Source organism: Marmota flaviventris, chromosome 11, assembly GCF_047511675.1.
Source record: "Marmota flaviventris isolate mMarFla1 chromosome 11, mMarFla1.hap1, whole genome shotgun sequence".
Taxonomy (NCBI): Eukaryota; Metazoa; Chordata; class Mammalia; order Rodentia; family Sciuridae; genus Marmota; species Marmota flaviventris.
In genome coordinates, this window is record NC_092508.1 from 18,739,567 (window position 1) to 18,760,381 (window position 20,815).

General features: G+C 52.7%; 2 protein-coding genes across 2 annotated transcripts; one reads left to right on the forward strand and one right to left on the reverse strand.

The window, feature by feature from the left end:
• The first annotated feature begins 715 nt into the window (after positions 1 to 715).
• On the forward strand, positions 716 to 17,468 carry Tmbim1 (transmembrane BAX inhibitor motif containing 1). The gene is made up of 12 exons (XM_027941667.2): positions 716 to 808; positions 9,968 to 10,209; positions 11,317 to 11,411; positions 12,090 to 12,154; positions 12,288 to 12,341; positions 12,906 to 12,956; positions 13,606 to 13,645; positions 13,923 to 13,960; positions 14,140 to 14,227; positions 14,554 to 14,649; positions 15,618 to 15,671; positions 16,047 to 17,468. Exons 2-12 carry the CDS (start codon positions 10,008 to 10,010, stop codon positions 16,191 to 16,193), a joined length of 930 nt encoding a protein of 309 aa, XP_027797468.1. The 5' UTR covers positions 716 to 808; positions 9,968 to 10,007; the 3' UTR covers positions 16,194 to 17,468.
• Positions 17,469 to 18,162: 694 nt separating this feature from the next.
• On the reverse strand, positions 18,163 to 20,615 carry LOC114097704 (probable hydrolase PNKD). Its single transcript, XM_027941668.2, has 3 exons — positions 20,509 to 20,615; positions 19,597 to 19,765; positions 18,163 to 18,534 (listed from the first exon to the last, which is right to left on the reverse strand). Exons 1-3 carry the CDS (start codon positions 20,573 to 20,575, stop codon positions 18,342 to 18,344), a joined length of 429 nt encoding a protein of 142 aa, XP_027797469.2. The 5' UTR covers positions 20,576 to 20,615; the 3' UTR covers positions 18,163 to 18,341.
• Between the last annotated feature and the right edge of the window lie 200 nt (positions 20,616 to 20,815).

The following is a 20,815-nucleotide window of genomic DNA, read 5'->3' on the forward strand; positions in this document are numbered from 1 at the left end:
AAATAAATATTATAAAATTCTCTCTCTCTCTCTCTAGAAAAAAATATTTAAAAAAAATGTGCTTTGAAAGACTAGTAAGTGATGAGAAAAATACTGAAGATAAAATGTTAACTAAAAAAACAGTGAGTCAGGTGGTGGCTCACGTCAGCAGTCCCAGAGGTAGGCAGAGGTGGGAGGATCCTGTGACTCAGACCAGCCTGGTCAACATTGCAAGACCTCCTTTAAAAAAAAAAAAAAAAAAAAAAAATCCCGGTTTAGTGGCGCTGGCAGGAGGATGACAAATTTAAGGTCAGCCTGGGCAATTTAGGTAGAACCTGTCTCAAAATAATAACAAAAAGTGCTGGGGATGTAGCTAGTGGTAGGGCGCTTGCCTAGCATGTGCGAGACACCCTGAGTTCAGTCCCCAGTACTGCAAACCAAAACAACAGAAACTTTTCCTACAGGACCCCTCTGGAAAAGCAAGTACAGTACACACAGATGCAGGCAAAGAAGCACCCAAAGCTTCCCCCTGGGAGTGGGGATGGGTGAAAAAAAGTGAGTTTCTTTCTGTAATCGTGTGTATTCTGAACTTCCCTCAACGAGCGTTACCGCCCCTAAATCTGAAGTACCCACCCAAGTTCGCAGCGGAGAGGAAGGACACCTGGAGGACCCCTGCGCCCTCTGGCGGCTCCCCGAGGCCCCGCCCCACAGGCCGGCAGGACGGGGCGGGGCGGGGCGCTCAGCCCCAGCCCGGCGCGGCGCAGCCCAGCCCGGCCCCCGCAGGACTCGCCGCACGGGGAAGTGGAACGCACGCTTGGAAACAGCGCAGGCAAGGCTTGGGGCCCGGGCGGCGGAGGTGGGAACTGCGGGCTACTAGGGACTAGGTCAGGCCTGGGTTGCGCTGGCCCCGAGCCCCCAAACTTTCTCGGAGTGCGCGACCGGCCGGCCCCTCCAGAGTTAGCTGGGGGCTGGCCTGCTTCGGCGTCAGAGTGGGGATCTTTCTCCCTGGCAGTGGGGACTTTCGCTTTTCCTGTGCGCCTTGGGAGGGCATGTGGCACCTGGTTAGCCTTGGGAACCGAGCAGCTGTTGTGGGCGCCGGTGAGCTGACCAGGGTCTGGGAAGGAACTCCCTCTCACAGGAACGAGTAGCTCGAGTAGCTCGTCTGTGGCAGGGCGGGTCCCCCATGCGAGCCTCAGAGTGGCCAGCTGTGAGTTGGGGGCTGTCATGGCTCTCAGCTGGGGGAGAGAGGGAGGGAAACCAGCCCAGGGTGGCCCCCACCCCAGGTTGCCCCTCCTTTCCCTGTTGCTGCTGGCCTTGGCGTAGTCCCAGCAGTGTGTAAGTGGTGGGGTAAGGGGAGTTCCCAGCCCAGAGATGGGTGGAAGCCGGGGCAGCCCCAGCCCACAGCCCGGGGAAGTAGCAACCCCATCACCATAACTTGGCCGCAGCCCGACACTGAACCACCGCCCGTGGACTGAGTTCTGGAAGCTACCTGGAACCACCCGTCCTCCTCAGAACCTATTTGAGTCAGAGTAAAAACAAAACAGGGAAGTGGGAAAGGGAAAGCTATGGGAAGAGTGGGAGGGAGAGAAAGGCTGCTGGGCCTGACCTTGTTCTTCACCAGCTCTTGTCCTATAGGGGCTCCGTGCCCATCCACTCCCCTGTGGCCTCTGGGTAGTGTCCATGGGCTTGGGGTTCCACCCTGGATATAGGATAAGTGGGGAGATCCGGGAACCAGGAACAGAGCCAGATGCCATGGAAGGTCCATCAGGTGTCCAGTTCTCTCGGGCTCTGAAATATTCATCTGACCGGTGAGCTTTGGTTTCAAAGCTGGTTCCTTCGGCCTGGTCAGTGGTGGCAGGGGGAGCCAGGAGCTTCCTGAGGCTGCTTTGTCTGGGGCAAAATGGGAGCCATACTTCCGTGTCACTTGGGACTCTCTTAGTCTTAAGGACCCAGAGTCTCAGTTTACAGCTTAGGACGACTGTCAAGGGTCCGACTTCCCTGTCTTCTTATGCCATGACCTCAGGGCCTCTCTTGTAAAAATGGGCACGCCAGAGAGGTAATGACAGGTTAGGTTAGAGCATAAGCATTAGGAGAATCTCATGTCGTGAGCCGGGGTAATAGCCACCTCCATTCAGCCCCCTCTCTGGAAATGGGGGAGCTTTCCACCGCACAGCACCTCCAATCCCAAAACTTCTCATCCAGGGCGCTTCAGAAAGAGCAGAAGTCCTACCCTAGAAGCCATAGTGAAGGGACACACACACACTTGTGTGTCTTCAGAGTGCCAAACTGGAAGAACTGGAGGGTAGAGGCTCATAAAAATCTCTGGAAAGAAATTCTGCTAACAACATAGATAACCATGATGTGGACCTTCTGTGAGGATGTTGTGGAAGGGTGACATTGACAAAATCTGTTAACCCTAAGATTCTGGGATTCTAGACCCAAACCTAGGTCTCATTTTAAAGTAGTAATGCTGGGCTGGGATTGTGGCTCAGTGGTAGAGTGCTCGCCTAGCACATGCGAGGCCCTAGGTTCAATCCTCAGCACCACATAAAAATAAATAAAATGTTTAAAAAAAAAAAATAAAGTAGTAATGCTATCCAGAAGTCCACTGGCCACAGAGGCTGGTATCTAGAGGGTTCTCGATAAGTTGGTCAGGAGAATGATAATGAGTCCTTGCTTGCAAGGATCTGTTCTTTCCCCCTACATATGGGTGATGCTAGGGTATGCTAGTGTCCTGGTTTTGTGCAGGCTGGAGATCTGCTCTGTTGCAGGGCAGTAAATCCTATCATGGAAGTTACAGTAACAGCTGTGTGCCTCTGGGGCTTAGGGTCATGGAGGACCCTCCAGAGTATCCTGGAATTGAGTTGATTGAGCGTAAGGTTCTTGGTGTGAGTAAGGGCAGGCTGGGTGGAGGCATAGGAGTTTTAAGATATGAGAGGTTAGAATATGGATTTTTCTGATCCAGACAACCTATGTAAGACATAGGTTGTCTGGATCAGAAACCCACAAATGTTAGGTGGGCCTGGATCAAAGAGTTTCAGCATTAGGAAAGTTTGGGGGGTACTGGGTTAAACAAAATTGAGCAGGTTTCTTAGGGCAGGACTTCATGGAGGCTTAATATGTCACTATGCCTTGTGAATTTCCAAGAAGGGGATATGGACTGTTTATTTCTGCATTCATCCACTGACGCCTTCTCAGAATTGCCTGGCTTGGTAAGTCTCTCTCTCTGCTTTCTGGTTCTGGTAAACTAATCTCTGCTTTTGTCCCACAATTAGGCTGATTTGAGGATAAAGGAGGCCAGAGAGGTCATTTGCCAGGATTCCCAGAGCTGGCTAAGGAACCCAGGCCTCTTGATTCCTGACATGCTGTTTCTTTCATACAGTGTTAGACTGTCTCTCTGCAGGCTTTAGGGTGAGTGAGAATCCAGGAGGTGCTTGCTGGAGAATCCAGAGGGAATTACGGGAGTAGTCTGGGAGGAGAGGCAGTTACAGCCATCTCCATACTCAGTGCATGCCATGTGCCTCTGCCTCTGTAGTTGTCCACTGGACCAGTGACACATCAGTAGTCCCTCCCAGTGTAGGTTTCTTAGGGGGTATGTCAGTCTGCCTTGAAGGTTTTTGTTCTATTAGGCTACTTATTCAGAATCAGAAACTGGCAGAGTTGGAGTGGACTTTGATCTTTTGGTCCAGGATACTCATCTTACAGATGTAAAAGCTGGGTCTGGAGATATGAAGTGATCTACTATGACTCATGCAACTGAGTTGGTACCAAAGCCAAGACAGGCATTAGGTCTCTGCCTTCTAACTCAGGACTCACCCATCCGATCACTTTTCACTGGGAAAAGCAATAGGTATCGACGATGCACTTGCTTAGTCCCTTCTGGTCATTTTCAGTCTTTCCACCATACCCACAAGTGCTGGGCTGCTCCCAGAGTGACTATTGGGAGTGCCTTAGGGGCTTCTGTTCCAACCAGGTACATAAAAAGTACAAGGTATGGACTTTAGCATCAAATACTGGCTCTGGGTTCAGACCCAACTCTGCTGTTTGCCTCTGTGGGACCTTAGATGTGTTTTCTCTGAATTTGTTTTATTGGCCAGTAGGATCGTAGGGCTTCTGTGAGCATCAGAGTCCCTTACTTGCTTAGTAACTACTGACTGTTCTTACTGCTCTAAGCCACTCTTAATGGTCCTCTTCTGTGCCTGCCCACCTGCAGTTCTCCACCGTGGGTGGTTAATTATCTGTCTCATTCCTCTGCCTATCTCTGCTCCTAACCTGGAAGTTCAGCTGAAAGACAGGAAAGTTGAAACACCAGAGGTGAGTAGGGGCTGTGCTCTAAAAGGGACATCGTATTTGTCAATGGCTTCCTCTTTCTTCATCTACACTTCCAGACCATCCTGACCACTGATGTGGCTGAGGTCTCTGGGATTAATGCCTTGATGACACAATTCTGCCCCCAAACAAAGGTAATGGGTAATGGGAGAGCTGCCATTCCTGGGGTGTCCCATGCTCCCCTGGGCAGCCTCTCTTCCCTTGGAGACAGGAGCTAGCCCTCTGTCTTATGGATCCAGAAAGGCAACCCTGGCTAGAGATGGGGGTGGGAGGGGTGGCTAGGAGCTGGAGAGGGAAGCAATAGGTTGGCACTCAGAGCCAGAGCTCAGAAGAGAACCTGGGAAACGGGTGGCTTGTTCTGGCTCCTCCTCAGGGGTGTGTATGCTTGCTTCTGTCTTTCAGAGTTCTCAGATAGTGGGCCGGGCTGGGAAGGGAAGTTACAAACCCATGACCATGAGGGCCTGTCCTGGGCTGGGGCAGGAACTTTCTTGGCTCTGAGGTTTCCTGATCTGTCAAACAGCCAGATGATTTCTCAAGTTCATTCCAATCCAGGGCAGGCAGCACCCATTCTAAAGTCTGACATTTCAATTTTTAGGCCCCTCTAGTTCATCTCTTGGTCCAGGAGGCCAGGCCAGATAAAGAGTATGAGGTTGATTCTGGGCCCCCTTGGTCCAGAATCAGGCCTGGTCACTTGCCCAAATTCTCCTGAGTGTGTTTTACTCCTCTGCCCTGGTGGCTGTGCTAGGGTGGCGGGGCAGAGCTCTCCCTGGGGGAATGGGAAAGGAAAGCAAGAGAAGGAGCTAGCCAGACTGACTTGTGTCGCAGCGCCTCCTGGGTGGGGCTTCCTGAGATGTGCACTCTGAGCTATTCTTTCCATTCTGCTCAGCTCTGGGCATCTGTTCCTGGCAGGGAGGAGGGCAGGCTGCCTGGAGCAGTCAGCTGCTCCTTTCTGCCCCTCCCTCCAACACACACCCTCTTGCAGTAACCCCAGTAGCTGGCCTCCTCTTCACAGATTCCAGAGCCTTAACCCCTCATATGCCCCAGGAGAACTGGTGCCCAAGGTAGCAGCCTAGCACATTCGCTGACACAGCCCCAGGGGGGATGAGTCCCTTCCTCGCATGGGAAAACATTGGTCACCAGCAAGTGTGTTGATTAGGCCAAGAGCCCAGTCACTTTTTTTTCTGGTACTGGAGATTGAACTCAGGGGCACTTGACCAGTGAGCCCTATCCCCAGCCCTATTTTGTATTTTATTTAGAGACAAGGTCTCACTGAGTTGCTTAGTGCCTTGTTGCTCAGGCTGGCTTTGAACTAGCGATCCTCCTGCCTCAGCCTCCCAAGCTGCTGGGATTACAGGTGTGTGCCACCACCACAGGCTCCACTCACTTCTGTTTCTACCATCACTGGGTGGAGGAGATGCTCTGGGCTCCAACTGAGAGGAGCAAACCGAGATGGAACTGCCAGGATCAGGCAGAGTCTAAAGCCTTGGTCACAAGCATGAGGTAGACAATGTTCTGATGGTTCAAGCTGCATGCAGCCACAGCAGTGGGCAAACAAACTCCCCACGGCTGGCATCTGTAGAAATGAATGCCTTCTGTATTTGAGGAGAAGGCAGTTTCTGGTGGGAACAGGCCCCTTTCAGCCTGTGGAGATGGTGGGGCCTTCCATCAGCTACTGGCAGAACCTGGAAGGCTGGCTTGTAGGCTCTGGGCCTCATCTTCCCTCTGTCTCTCTCCATCCCTTCCTCTCCCCCCGGTTCTCCAGCCATCACCCTTGGTCTGGCTAGGAGAGGAGCTGGCTCCCTCTCCTTCCCCCTCTTCCCTAGACAGATGTCAGCCTAAACTTTGGCCCCAGCACAGGCCCTGATGGTAGGAAGTGGCAGGGCCCTCACATAGGCTGGGCAGGTGCTAGGGCAGACACAGAAGCGAGAAGCTGCCGAGGCTGGTGGCCCTGGGCCTCTGAGGCTCCTGCCAGTGTTCTCCTTGGCATGGCTCAGAGATGAGGGTGGTGGAGGCCGGCAACCCCCTGGCAGGCACTAACAGGAAAGGTCTCCTTTCCTGTGCCCAGAGCTCTATACTAGATAGGTAGGATTAGGTCCTGGCCACAAGACCAGCTCTGTGACAAGGACAGATTACTGCTTCCTGCACAGTGGCTCTCTGGCTGGAGCAGTGAGGGGCAGGTTTGCCTTAGTGCATGTCCTCTCGGCTCTGACCTTTTGAATCTCAATCTCTGGACCAGCCTCTGCCTCGAGCTGCTGGTTGGGGTTGGAGCCCACTGTGGAAGGCTGACTTGGCCTCCACTTCCTGTGTAAGCCTTCTGCTGTTACAGAGGGCCTTAGACTGGAAGCCATGGGAGAAGGGGTGAGGAGTTTGGATAGACAGGCTGTGCAAATGAGGAACTCGAGCAGAGGGACTCAGAACATGGCTCTGGGGCAGTCTAGGGCCCCGAGTCTTGACTCCATCTCACCCTGGCAAGGTAACCATGGCCTAGTGACTTCATTCTTCTAAGCCTCGCTGTCTCCATTTGTAAGTGGGGATAATAACAACAATATCTACCCTTCTGGGCTACTGAAAAGACTTAATGAAATAACTGAAAACAGCCAATATTTATCCGTGTTTTTCAGTGCTGGAGATCAAGCCCAGGGCCTCAGGTACACTAGGCAAGCACTCTACCACTGACTACATCCCCAGCCCTTTTTATTTTGAGATAGTATCTTGCTAAATTGCCCAGACTGGCCTTGAACTTGCGATCCTCTTACCTCAGCTTCCCAGGTAACTGGGATTATAAGCTTGTGCCATCATGCCACACAATTCTCGGGGGTGTGTGTATGTGGGGGGGGGACTCTTGTAAGTGTCATCCCCATTTTCTAGGTGAAGGCACTGGGACATAGTGAGGTAAAGTGATCATGGTATTGTCTGCTGCAAATAGGCTGGTGACTGAGGCCCCAGAGAAGTAAACTTGGACCTACTGTCCTCCCAGCAGGCAGGTCAACTTGTGAATTCTTCTGAAGTTGGGGCATGACATGGCAGGGTGAGGAAGCGCAGGGCTCTGTGATTCAGCAGCCTACTGGGCTGGACCAGACTCTTGAGGTCTGTCTGAGGCTTACCTTCCTCTCTGTGAGTCATGTTTCACCTATGGCCGCTGCAACCTCTCAGTCTGGGACTAGGGAGGGCAAAGGGTAGGCCCTGCGTAGCTTGGGTCCCAGGATCATCATCTGCTGATAGAGCTGGCTGCAAGCTCAGAGATCATCTGGTCTTTCTCACCTTAGTTCATAGAAGTGCATCCTGAGGAGGTAAAGGGCCAGGAAATGGTGGCATTGTGGTTTAGTGCACAGCATGCCTTTTGATGACAGGTGCCTCCTCGGCCTGTTCAGCCAGCCATATGTACTACCAACCCAGTGGTGGATGTCAGATAGACCTGGGGTGCTGAGATGGTGCCATGATGCAGACACACCTATTCCAAAGGTGACCTGTCCTCCACCCCTTCCTCTAAAAAGGACACCAAATTTTTACCTTTTTTTTTTTTTTTGGTATCAGGGATTGAACTCGGGGGCACTTGACCACTGAGCCACATCCCCAGCCCTATTTTATTAGAGGTAGGGTCTCACTGAGTTGCATTTTTGCATCTCACTAAATTGTTGAGGCTGGCTTTGAACTTACAATCCTCCTGCTTCTACCTCCCCAGCCACTGGGATCATAGGCATGTGCCACCATGCCCAGCAGATTTTTATCTTTTGGTGCAGGGGATTGAACCCAGGGGTGCTCTACTACTGAGCCCCAGTCCTTTTTATTTCTTGAGGCAGGGTCTTGCTAAGTCACTAAGGCTGGCCTTGAACTTACAGAAGATTCATATATGATAATTACTTAAGGCGATCTTCCTTCCCTTACACAGCCCCAGCACTCCACACCCAGTTCCTGTATTCTCCCCTGTGTGTCTGGCACCTGTCGCTGCAGGCTTCTCTGCTGCGCTGCAAGGGCTCCGCTCTGGTCTCCTGACACCCGCTTTGCCCCTCACACCTCACTGTTGGGAAGGGCATTCTTCCTGGCCGACACTTTCTTGCTCTGTCTGTCTCCTCACTCTGGGTGGATGGAGAAGTGTTTTCTCAAAATAACCCATTCAGAGACCTGCCCTGCTATTTAATCCCCACCACTTTCCCCTTTCTGAATGACCCTAGTTGTCCTAAGAAAGAAGACATAGACAGTCCTTTATCTGATCCCTGAACCGCATAGGGTGTCCTACAAAGAGAAGCCAGGGCTCTTCTGCTTCCTGCAAAGGCTGAGGGTGGTTGCTGACCTGGATCTGGGGTGTCCCTGTGGGGTCCTCTAGGTCTGCCCTGGGCAATGCTCTAGGAAAGGGATGGCCCTGTCAAGGGGCCCAGACTGTCAGGGCTTCTTCCCACAAGGGACACAGGAAACTCCACCTTGGCTCTTCCCCCAGCTCTGCCACCTCAGTGGGGAACACCAGGCCTGAGGGACATTTATTTGGCAGAGGAGGCAATAAAGAGCACAGCATAACATAAAGGACACGTGCCCCAGATCCTGAAGGGATCCATTCTGACTCTGCTACTGACCTGCTAGCTCTGTGGTCCTGGGAATCGTTTACTGTTTTGGGCCTTGATTCTCTCATCTGAAAGGAGCATGGGCGCTGTGCAACCCGAGGTCCCCTCAACTTGTGCTTCCGGGCTCCTGGCTGTGGGGCTGTCCCTGCTACTTAAGGAACTCCCTCCATCTTGTAGCTCCCTTAAATAACAACAGGGAGTTCCCAGCTGGCCCTCCTCACTGCTAGCCACTGCCCCTGGGGGAGACAGAAGAAACTACCAAGACCCCAGAGATACTGGGCTACAAAACCCACTCCCTTTGGAGGGGCCTTTGGGGCCCCATGCTCACTGTGTGCTCCCTGCTCACCAGCGAAGGGAGCAGGCGTGCACAGGCTGTCACATGCCTACCTGACGCGCCACAGCTGGTTATTTAAGGAACCTGAAAGTCCTGTCTCGGGCCTGCCCTTCTGTGGGGCCTCCTACCAGCTCGCTGGCCCAGACCTGTCAGGCTCCCTTGACCCAGCCTGCCACCAGTCCACGGGCTCTTCCCCTGGGGCCAGGCGGCCCTGGCACTGGGCTAGACTGTTCCCTCCTCCTCCTCCTCTCCACTCGGAGCTTGGCTGCACCCCAGCTCTGGCTCTCAGGCTCTGTGCTCCAGCCAGCTGGATGGGGGCTGGGCTTCCACTCTGGAGGGTCTCAGCTGGCCCTGTGACTCACTGGAGGCTCTACCAGAGCCCTCCAGCCTCTTTCTTGGTTCTGTTGAAAAGCCATCAACACTGGAAGGCTTTTTTATGTGAGGACAGGGAGTTCCCAGGCGCCCAGTTCCTCGTGCATCACATCCGGTGCTCAGCATCAACTCTAGTTGCCTCACCAACCCCTCCTCCTGCTTTCTTGTGGCCAGGAAATTACACAGGGAAGACATAGCTCTCAATGAAAAGCTGGCTTGAGGGCAAGAGGGCCAGGGGTTGGGCTGATGGGAAGCAGCCTGTGGGCAGCAAGTGACATGTGTGACCCAGAGAAAAATTAGGAGTCTCTCTTCTCCAGGGAGACACAGCCTGGGAGGGACTGGGGGTGGAGTGAGCTGTGCAGGCACTCATGAATACTTTGCTTATCTTTCATTTCAGGTCCCAGCAGCTGGGGTTTTCCCTCAGCTCTTGAGTGGCCATGTCCAACCCTACTGCCCCACCTCCGTATGAGGACCGCAACCCCCTGTATCCTGGCCCTCCACCCCCTGGGGGCTATGGGCAACCATCTGTCCTGCCAGGAGGGTACCCTGCCTACCCTGCCTACCCACAACCTGGTTACGGCCACCCTGCTGGCTACCCACAGCCTATGCCTCCCATCCACCCGATGCCCATGAACTACGGTGAGTCCTGGAAGTGGATGTGGAAGGTGGGCGGGAGGAGCAGCCCTTGGGTGAATGTGGCCCCCTCCTTTCACTCCCTTCTCTTCAACTTCCCTTTTAATGCCTTTTCCCTCTCATCTGTTTAGATCTCTCCTTCCATTTTGTTTTACTTCCTTACTTTCCCCCCTCAGCTCCTCCAGCCACGTGGTAGCCCCTTTATTCAGCCAGGAGGCTGAGTCCGTGCCTTCCCACCCAGGGGCCATGTCTGTCTTAGGAGCTACCCCTGTAACCCCAAACACTTCACTTTTTAAAATACATCCTTGGGGATGACAAATCCTCATCCTTTAGGTAAAGTCTGATTTTTGCAAACACCCCAAAGTGGAGCCAACCTTGGTAAACATCGTGGCAGGTCAGAAACAGGTGAGGTTAGAATGCAGTGAGCCCCTTTTCCTGGGCGTCTTTTTAATTTTGTGGTGCTAGAGATGGAACCCAGGGCTTCATACATGCTAAGCATATGCTTTACTTCTGAACTATGCATAGTGCTTTCTGGTTGGATTTTGACAACGGTTCCCAAAGAGGCATCCACACAATGTTTGGAAGCTGTGCAGCAGCTCTGGAGTCCTGAAGCAAGTGTAGGGCCAGCTCTCACTTGGACATGTGTGTTCTGATGTGGACTGGAATGCGTCACTCACATGTGAGAGGCTACATGCCCTTGAAAGATCTGCTCTCAATGAGGCTTACGCTACATCCTGGCCCTTGCCCTCTGTTCTCCCCACCTTTTCTCTGGCCCTCCATCCCTGAGGCTGTTGCTCTGCCAGCCAGCCCCACTCCTGCCTGCTTCCTCCCTAGATCCTGACACCACCACCTGACCTCTGATGGTGTGGGCTGGCTGCACAGAGCCCTAAGAGATGCATGTGGATGGACTGGCTTTTGCCTAAGCCCCCTCATGCCACCCTGGCTCAGGTCACTCTGAGGGCATCCAGAGGACCCTGGCTGGGAAAGGAGTTCTGCACTGTAACACTTGACTTTTGGCTGGAGATACCTGAGCCTTTCAGACAGTGTTGAGAGGCTTTGGGATGAAGGTTACATTCCCAGGTCTCCAGTTGGTCCGATGTGATCTGTCCCTAGGCCCTGGCTATGATGGAGAAGAGAGAGCAGTGAGCGACAGCTTTGGGCCTGGAGAGTGGGATGACAGAAAAGTCCGACACACATTCATCCGAAAGGTGAGATGGGCTGGGAGGCAGATGGACCTGGCCCCTCACGCTGTGGGAATTGGGGAGGGCCAGGCCACACCAACCACAGGCAAGGGCACAGAATTCTCATAGAAATTTGCTGGCTGCCTGCCCTCACTGCTCTCTCCCCGGCTTCCCTATCCCCAGCATCCCTTCTCTCTGACCTTGTTTTGGGAGGGCAGTCAATCTGGGAAACCTCCCACCTCTTCCCCAGACCTTGCTTTCCCAAGACCCTAAACAACTGGGGAGCCTGCAGGATCACCCTGCTCCTAATCCACTCTCCTATCTCATATCTGCAAGGCACCTGCTCAGGGCAGACAGATGTGTGACATGCCACGCTGAACTGCAAGTGTGGAGCCACGGTGGTGGTGCAGGGCAGCCCTGCAGGGCTGGATGCTGGACAGGAGGGAGGGAGCAGAAGTTCAGACAGCATGTGGACCATGCTCCCCACTGGGGTCACCTCTAGGCCAGGCTGCAGCCGAAGGCTCTTTGAGGGCTCAAAGTAAAAGTAGAGCCTTCAAAATAGGGAAAAGAAGCCCCTTCCACCACTGCCAGGATAGGAAGGGCAGGGCCTGTGCTCCTTTGGCTTCTTGGTCTTGTGGTTCTGCTTCCTGGGGAGAGGCCAGCAGACAGGGTGGTCACCTGTGCCCCTGGCCGGCTATGTTCCAGGTTTACACCATCATCTCCGTCCAGCTGCTCATCACGGTGGCCATCATTGCTATCTTCACCTTTGTGTGAGTGTCTGGGCCTCACTGACCCTTCCTTCCCACCCTGGGGAGTTCTGGGTCAGCTGCCTGTCTTGGGGGTGCTTGGCGGGGAGGCAGCCAAGCCCTGGAATGACTCTTCTCCTCTTCCTCGACTCCACAGGGAGCCAGTTGGCCAATTCGTGAGGAAGAATGTGGCTGTGTACTACGTGTCCTAGTGAGTGTGCCTGGCTCTACTCAAGGCGAGGGGAGGAGGCGGCTGGCAGTGTTTCCAGTTGACCGGCTCTACTCAGGGCATGGATCAAAATGCTTTTTTTTTTTTTTTTAATATTTTTTTGGATGTTGATCAATGTTTATTTACTCATTTATTTATATGTGGTGCTGAGATTCGAACCCAGTGCCTCACACATGCTAGGCAAGCGCTCTACCACTGAGCCACAACCACAGCTCCTCAAAATGTTTTTTGAGAGGGGCCTTCCCAGTGGCCAGTGCCATTCTCCCATGCTGGGGTGCAGCAGACGATGGTGACAGCAGTGTGCAGTCTGTATGGAAGTGCCCAGGTTCTCACAGCCAGTTTCTACGGCCCGCACGCGTGTTACAGAACTGCTCAGGGTCCCTGGCTTGGTAGTTCTGCCCTAACTCTTCCTGAGTAGCTTGCCCTCAGACCCAAGCAGCTTCCTAGGCCTCCAAGCCCTGGGCCAGCTGAGTGCTGCCAGGCTGGGCTGAGAAACGGCCAAGGGTAGCTCTGGCCACAGACCATGTCCCATCTCTTCTTCCCCAGTGCTGTCTTCATCGTCACCTACCTGACCCTTGCCTGCTGCCAGGGACCCAGGTGAGTTCCAGAGCCTTAGACAATGAGGAGAGAAAAGGGTGGGACAGGAGCGAGTATTTTGGGAAGAAAATGGATTCCTTGTAGTGGTCGAATGGAGACTTACAAGAAGTACTGTGGTAGTGGTGATGATGATGATGATGATGATGATGATGATGATGATGTCGGTGACTACCGTTCAGAGGTTTACAAAGTACTGTGTGAGATATATTTAGCTATCATTTTTACAGCAACCCTGCAAGATATGTAGAATTTTAACCATTTAATAAACAGGAAAGAGAAAAGGAAAAAGGCAGTGTGGGGAGGGGGGAAGGGAAAAGAAAAATGAGAGGGAAAAAAAGAACCCCAAACCAAACAGGAAGAACTCAAGGCTCAGAGAGGCTGGACAACTTTCTCACAGTCACACAGGTAGTCGGAGTAACAGTGGCAAACAGTTTCAGGTCTTTCTGGCTCCATAGCACAGGTCCACTCCACTGCTCCATGTTGTCCTTTTGAACCCCCCTGAGCAGGTACCAAAGCCATGCAAGCCTTCCCTTCCCCAGAGCAGGGCTTGTCCCTGCAGGCACAGGAGCCAGGTGCTCCCTTGTGCTGAGGGAACCTCTAGGATCTGACTTCTCTAAGTCATGTAACCAGGCCTTTTCTTCCCCCTAAGGCGCCGGTTCCCATGGAACATCATCCTGCTGGCTCTCTTTGTAAGTCTAGAAGGGTAGGGGAGCGCTGTCCCAGGGAAGGGAAGGAGATATCACTGGGGAAGGATGTCCCTGGCTTTCTCCCCCTTCTTATCCTTACTGCTAGCTCTGGGTCCTCTCTGTGGCTGCATCTTTCCAGCTCAGTCTAATCTACTCCCAGCTCTATAAGGCCACTGTGGTCATCCCCCAGTGCCTTTACACGTGCTGGGCAAGTGCTCTACCACTGAACTTCACCCAGTGCCTGCTGTTCTTAAGTGTCTTCTTTGTTTCTCTTCCTCAGACTTTTGCCATGGGCTTTATGACAGGCACCATTTCCAGGTACATGCAAGGGCAATCTACCACCTTCATGTAAAGTGTGTATTCTTGGGGAGCAGCTGTTCCTGGGCTGGTGGTCATCTGTGGGGATGGGTTCTGGGTGGAATCTTCTGGAAGCGGAGAGTTTGAAGTCATTTGTATGTGGCTTATGCCTCTGGCTTCTCTTAACTCCTTCTTTCCAGTATGTATCAGACCAAAGCTGTCATCATTGCAATGATCATCACTGCTGTGGTGTCCATTTCTGTCACCATCTTCTGCTTTCAGACCAAGGTGAGGGAATGGAGGGTTCTTCCCTGGCACCTGCCTCTCTTTATTATGAAACCTGGCCCTTTGGGTTTGGCATTTGAATGGCCTGGGAGGGCCCAGATCCATATAGACCAGGGATTTCCGTTAGAGACCTAATCCCCTTTCCCATATCTACACCTGCATAGCTGCCTCCTATGTCTGTCCTTAGCATGACATGGTCATTACTGTGTCTCCAGGAGGCAGAACTGGGACTCTCAGGCAGGGTGGCAGGGTGGCAAGGCCAGTCTAGTCTGGCTGGGCTGCTAGTGACGGCAGTTGTCTGACAGGTACCTCATTCCTCTTCCTGGCAGGTGGACTTCACCTCGTGCACAGGCCTCTTCTGTGTCCTGGGAATTGTGCTGATGGTGACTGGGATTGTCACTAGCATTGTGCTGTACTTCAAATATGTGAGTGTCCCATGAGGGCTGAGGCCACTGAACCCAGTCCTCATTGCAGACTCCCTGTGTAGCAGAATGTAGCAGGGCCCCTCATCTGGGCAGGATGACCTCAGAACCTTCCAGTGGCTAGCAAAGGCATCCACATACAAGCACCATCCTTTTGGGTTAGGGAATAGTCAGTGTCTCTTTGGAAAGAGCCACAGCACTGGGAGCCCTGGACAGCGCCACTGAGTTCCTATGGGAAGTAGTAGATTAGAGCTGACAGCTGAAACCAGGTTCTACGAGGCAGACTAGAAGAGGAACCCAGAGGAACAAGATGGGTGTGGAAGGGACTTTGGAGATGTCTGGAGCTGAGTCCTTTGACTATAGTCAGCTAAAGGAAAACATGAGGTCCCCAGGCTGATGACCATCTCACCATGGACTGGCCTTGTCCTTCTGTGGACAGGCACCTACAGGAGAGTGAAGCAGGGCTGCCTTGTGGGCACCCCCTAATTCTGAACCTCATCAGGGTGGTTGCAGGCTAGGGTTTCCCTCCCTCCTAGCTCTTCTTCATTCTGTCCATCCCAGGATGGGCTGTGTGGTCTGTTGAGTGCTGACCAGGACTGGAGGAAAGATGATGGGGCTCTTCAACTGGTGTTTGCTGGGTCTGTCCCTCCAAAGCTGGCACTCAGCCACTGCTTTTTCTCAGAAGCACAGTGGACACCTCTGCAGATTAGCTCTATGGATTGGTCTGGCTAAAAGATGCTTTGATTGGTTTTATATGGCCATTTTAGGATAGCCTCTGTTCCCTCTGCCAAATACGTCACCGTTTCAGATCTGTTCTAGGACCTAGAGGGCATGCCCCAGGATCCCAGTGAGCTGGCTTCCTAGTTCTGTCCACTCTGATGCCCGAATCCCGGGGGTTAGCTGGGTCCTGAAGGTCTGCCTCACTGTACTTTGCTCAGATTTCTAACGCCACCCCATCTCCTTCTTCTCAGATTTACTGGCTCCACATGGTCTATGCTGCTTTGGGGGCCATTTGTTTCACCCTGGTAAGTCCCTGCTGTGCTCTGGAAAGCTGAACTGAGGGGATGGAGGACAGGGGACGGCGAGTGAATTTAGGTGGAACAGAGCCAGAAGCGATCTTTCCTTACTGTCAAGAGTTCCCGTGATTTTCAGGGCACTCCTGCTGTCTTAGTCACACACCTGCTGCTGGAATGCTGGGCAGGGCGAGTTGGAGATGCAGTGTGCCTGCCTGTTTCTGGTGTGGACTGCAGGAGGCAGAGACCACCTATTAGTCTGTTCGTTACCCTAAGCGTGCTTGCTACGTGGCACACAGGCTCCCAGGACAACTCTGCTGACCAAAAAGGAGCTCTAGGCCTCTGGGTACTTACTGGCGCTCACTTCTGGCTTCCCTGTCCCTGCAGTTTCTGGCTTACGACACACAGTTGGTCCTGGGGAACCGGAAGCACACCATCAGCCCAGAGGACTACATCACAGGGGCCCTGCAGATCTACACAGATATCGTCTACATCTTCACCTTTGTGCTGCAGCTGTTGGGAGATCGCAACTGAGGAGCCCCCTATTTCACCCTCGCTGGGCTCTCCCTTCCCTAGAGGGCTGGGCCCTGTGACTGGGGTCTAGGCCTCAGACACTTTTTTCTTCCCCTCAAGTAACATACCCAGTTTCCTTTCTGTCCAGGAGATGGGTAACCTCTCTGGCTGTGGAGGTGTGGGAACCTGTGGTGGGCAGTGGGTGCTGGGACAGTTCAGACCTGTTAGTGGGCTTGGCAGGAATGAGGCTGAGGATGTGTCTTTTGCTCTCTACCCACAATACGGCACCAAACTCTTAGCACTTGGGTGTGTGTGTGTGTGTGTGTGTGAAAAGAGCCCATTCTATAACTGAGAGGAAATGTGAACACAGAAGGGACTTTAAGGTGCAGGGGTTCCTCTCCCAATCTGTCACGGGCTTCTAGCCTAGGTAGCTGGAGCCTGTTTCCCTCCTAAACCCAGTAAAGCCAGACAGTATTATCCCCACCTCCTGGACTACAGGCCATTATTCTATACTCCTTAGACTTGGTACCTTTTAGCTCAGAATGGTAGAAGAGATCTGTGCCCAGGGGCCTCAGCACTCTAACCCCATCTTGTTTTTGTAACATGTATGTATTGTTTATCTAGGTTAGGGCTGGGGGGAAGAAGAGATGAGCAAAGTACAGGGGCTAATACAAAGAGCATCTCCTCTGAGCTCCCTCCAGGCTTGGATGGTGTGAGAGAGCAGGCCATTTGGAGCCTTCTGGTCCCCATTCTCCAAAGTTGCCTGGGACTTCCCTGGGTGCTTCTGAGGTCTTTTACTTTCTCTGCTCAGGCAGGTAGAGCAGAAAGTGAGGGACAAGAGTCAGTAAACAGAGTAGTTTGTATGATCACGAGTGTGGCATAGAAGTAGCCAGGGTGAGGAGATGGGTGGAGGCTTGGAAAATGCCTTGGGGCCTCCAGAGCCAGTTTGAGAAATACTAAAACCCACCTCAGTGCCCAAGGAAACTTCAGTGCTCTTCCTTCTGCTAACAGGAAGGGCCCTGAGGGCAAGGTGATTGCCTCTCTCAGCCTGCTCTGAACTCCCACTGGGGGGCTTTTCGACTTCAGACCACCTCTCTAGTCAGCCACTGCTTTCTTTGTAATACAAGTGCCTCAAGCTGGAATAGGGAAGGGGACAGGGTCAGTCTATCGGGTAGGGGCGGAAACCACATCAGCCCAAGGATATAATTAGGACTTCTTTATTGAGTACTTGATCCTAAATATATCACACAAAGGGACACAATTATAAATGTATTAAAGTTTTGTTTAGAAGTTAAACCCTGTGTGGCTCTGGTTTTCTTCTTTGGAAGGTGTTGGCTCAGGGAGTGTCTAATTCTGCCCAAAGCATCCATTCACTTCCTACCTCTACATCCTGGCTGGGTCTCTTGCACCTTTCCTAAGGTCACAAATATCCTTTATTGCTGGACTTCCTAGGGAGGGATGTGAGAGGCTGGTGAAGGCTCAACAGTTGGCTGGGGGAAACAGGAACTCAAACTTGCAATAGTGGATTCCAAAGAGACCTCTTGTTACGGGTCCTTTACAAAAGCTCACGAGAGCAATTAACTCTCTTCCCCACAAAGCTATATGCATATATAAAATCTTGCAGATGAGGGAGGGAATGGACCAAGGTTCAGAACCTCTGTCTTAAAAATCACTAGTCCAATCTCTTGAGCCCCAGAGAAGTTGAGTCATTTGGACTGGCTAAGGGTACTGCTTGTTTGCCTCCACACCCTTAATGCCGCCTTTGATTCTCTTTATTATTTGTTTCAAGGCTGAGTGGGACCCCACCCTCCTGGCCCGCAGCTCTGAGGAATTCATCCCCAGGGCCTGAGCCTAGGCTTGTGGTGATTAAGCCTCTGTGGTGGCCCTGCCACCCAGCCAGGAACAAGCTCTTCTGTGAAAGGGAGCATACCTGAGTAACCAGCCCCACCCTCTTCCCCTCCACTCCCAAGGGACTCAAACCCAAACCTACTTCCTTTCCACTGAATAAATTTATTTGCTTTCAGCTGGCTCCTCGGTGTGGGAGGGGCTGGGATTGGCAGCAGTCTGGCTCCATGCGCCCTCTGGTGGACCTCACAGGCCAATGACCAGAATCAGCCAAACTGCAGGGTTTCAGTCAAAATACAGTCTAGAGGGTTGCTGCAGTGCTCCTCAGGCCTGTACCCCAGAACCAACTTCAGGGGATGGGGCATGTTGGGAGGAAGCCCTGAACCTCTGGCTCTCATACTCGCCCGTGTTGGACGCCCGCATGTTCTGCCGAGCCTTCATCTGCTTCAAACGGTTCTTGTCCACTTCCCGCTTGGTGAGGATGAAGAGTAGGATACCACAGGGGAAGCCGATGGCCCTAAGGGTAGGGAGATGTGCACGGGGTTTGGGCAGGGGCCAGGCCTGAGCCAGAGCTGGGGGGTATGGGGGGATCATTCCATCTTTTCAATTGCACGAATGCTGCAATGCCTCTTGTGTCTACTTGTCCCCTCTGCTGGCTGCTAGAGGGACCCACATAAATCAGATCCTGTTGCTGCCCTGCTTAAGACCCCATAACAACTTTCCATCACTTCCTGGATAAGTCCAGACTCCTGGGCATGGCAGAAAATGCCCAGCTCTTCACTCCTTTCCCCTGTGGCACAACACTCATAAGCATGAACCCTGCACTCCTGCTTCAGGGCCTGTACATGATTCTCTAGGCAGACCAGCCTCTTTCTCTGAGTCCTAGCAAGTTTCTCTCTACTTAAACTCCACAACTCCTCCCAGGCTTCCTCTCTCTGGTTACTCTACTACTGAGGTACGACTCCAGCCCCTCCCTTTCCTTCTCTGAGTAACTGCGACTAGGGGGCGCCTTGGTGTGGGGGAAAGAGCATGGAGTCACAAGACCCGGGTGAGAATTCCAGCTCTGAGCCTCAGTTCCTTCCTCTGTGAAATGGGGGTGTAATATTTACCTCAGAAAAACTAAAACATTACATGGTAAAGTACTATCAAACCTCAAGAGGTGAAAAAGTGTTAATTTCCCCTATTTTTCTTTTGATTGATAGTATGACCTAAGATCAGAATCACAGCCAAATAACATACAGAACAACTTGTAGTTACTATACAAATAATACATGATTTCAACTAATTACTAGGATTTGGGTCTTTCCCCAAGCTCCCAAAAGGGAGGATGAGGCTAGGGACCCAAGTTCAAATCATCTCAGCTCAGCTAACGCCACAGAAAACCCACTGTCTCCACAATTCCACATACTTTCCCACCTCTCCTGACCCACTCCTCTGAGATTCCATTCTTGGAACCCAACAATTCTGTTCCTATAACCTTGGATTCAGCTCACCACTTGAAACTTAAAAGTTATTTCTGGGTCCTATCCTCCCCTGGATGCACTCCCCATGGGTGGGCAAAGAGGTAGTTAACACTCACCAGGCTAGTCCCACAGCTTTCATGGGGTTCTTGCCCCTCTTTCTGGGAATGTATTCCAGCTCAGGGGAGAGGGGCTCAGGCTCCTCCTTGCACTCTGGGGAGCTGTGGCTCTGCAGTGCTCTGGTTCTGTTCTGAGAAGCCTTGTTAGCAGTGGCTCCTGAGAGGATTCCTGTGGATGGAGGTAAGGAAGGTCAGCACAGGGATGAAGAGGGAGCTCCGGGAAGGTGGGTACAGGGTGGGAAGGGGCGGTTGAGATCTGAGTTTGGAGTAACAAGTGCTAGGGAGAATCCAAAAGTAAATGGGAAAACTGCAACTGAGGTGGGACCTTTGGAAGCCACTTTCACGTCACTGCGGGTTCATCACCCTGGTGCCAGGAGAGCGAGCTTCACTATTCTTCATTTCCGACGACAGGATGGGAAGGACTGCAAAGGGACTCACAGGATTCGTATGATGGAAATCCGGGGAAAGGTTTTAAAACTGAAGAATGTTAGCCCTGGAAGGAAGATAGTCTACTCCATCCCCTCATTTTAGAGAAGAGGAAACTGAAGCTCTGAGAGACAACTGCTTCACCCAAGGTCAAACTGCTAATTACCCAGGGTTAGAACCCAAGCCTTCAGAAGCCCAGGGCTCTTTCCTCTGCACTGCGGTGAGTGTGAAACACCTGGAGCGCGGGAGTCTAAAACATTCTTCGGGGGTCCTTCTTGCAGCCAGACCCCAGAGGTGTTGTGTAACCCGAAGGCAGGGGCATGGACTGAGTGACCTCTATAGAAGCATCTTTTCACCCCAGACTCTAAGATCCTAAAGAGTGGTATGGGCAGAATTGGCTGCCCCGACCGCCTGCTATAGCCGGGTGGGATGTGAAAGAAGAGAAATCTCCTGCAGTCTTGCCCTCCCCGGGGTCCCTCTCCTTACCCCGGAGGACGCGGGCATTTCTCGCCCCCCGGCCCTTCAGCGCCGTAGCAGCTACCACCGCCGCCATGTTCAGATCCCACCCCCCTCCACCGCGCTCTCCGCCGGGAATTGTAGTTTGCGTAAGGGGCCTCCCCAGCTCCTTCCGTCCTGCATACAGATCAGAAACTACATCTCCCAGAAGCCCGCAGAGCGGACTCCAGAGAACTACTCTTCCCAGGAGACCCCGGAGGCGCGCACGCTCGCTTGTTTCCCTCCTGTTGGGGGCGGAGTCAGGCCGGGCGGAGTTTGGGTTCTCCCCGCCACGCCT

What these genes read in the sequence shown, in the direction of transcription:
- Tmbim1 (XM_027941667.2), top strand. Translation starts at nt 10,008, where the DNA reads ATGTCCAACCCTACTGCCCCACCTCCGTATGAGGACCGCAACCCCCTG. An exon ending in TCATCCTGCTGGCTCTCTTT is followed by an intron (nt 13,646 to 13,922) that starts GTAAGTCTAGAA and finishes TCTCTTCCTCAG; the next exon opens with ACTTTTGCCATGGGCTTTAT. An exon ending in ATGACAGGCACCATTTCCAG is followed by an intron (nt 13,961 to 14,139) that starts GTACATGCAAGG and finishes CCTTCTTTCCAG; the next exon opens with TATGTATCAGACCAAAGCTG.
- LOC114097704 (XM_027941668.2), bottom strand. Translation starts at nt 20,575, where the DNA reads ATGGCGGCGGTGGTAGCTGCTACGGCGCTGAAGGGCCGGGGGGCGAGA. An exon ending in AAATGCCCGCGTCCTCCGGG is followed by an intron (nt 19,766 to 20,508) that starts GTAAGGAGAGGG and finishes CTCCATCCACAG; the next exon opens with GAATCCTCTCAGGAGCCACT. An exon ending in AAAGCTGTGGGACTAGCCTG is followed by an intron (nt 18,535 to 19,596) that starts GTGAGTGTTAAC and finishes CCCTACCCTTAG; the next exon opens with GGCCATCGGCTTCCCCTGTG.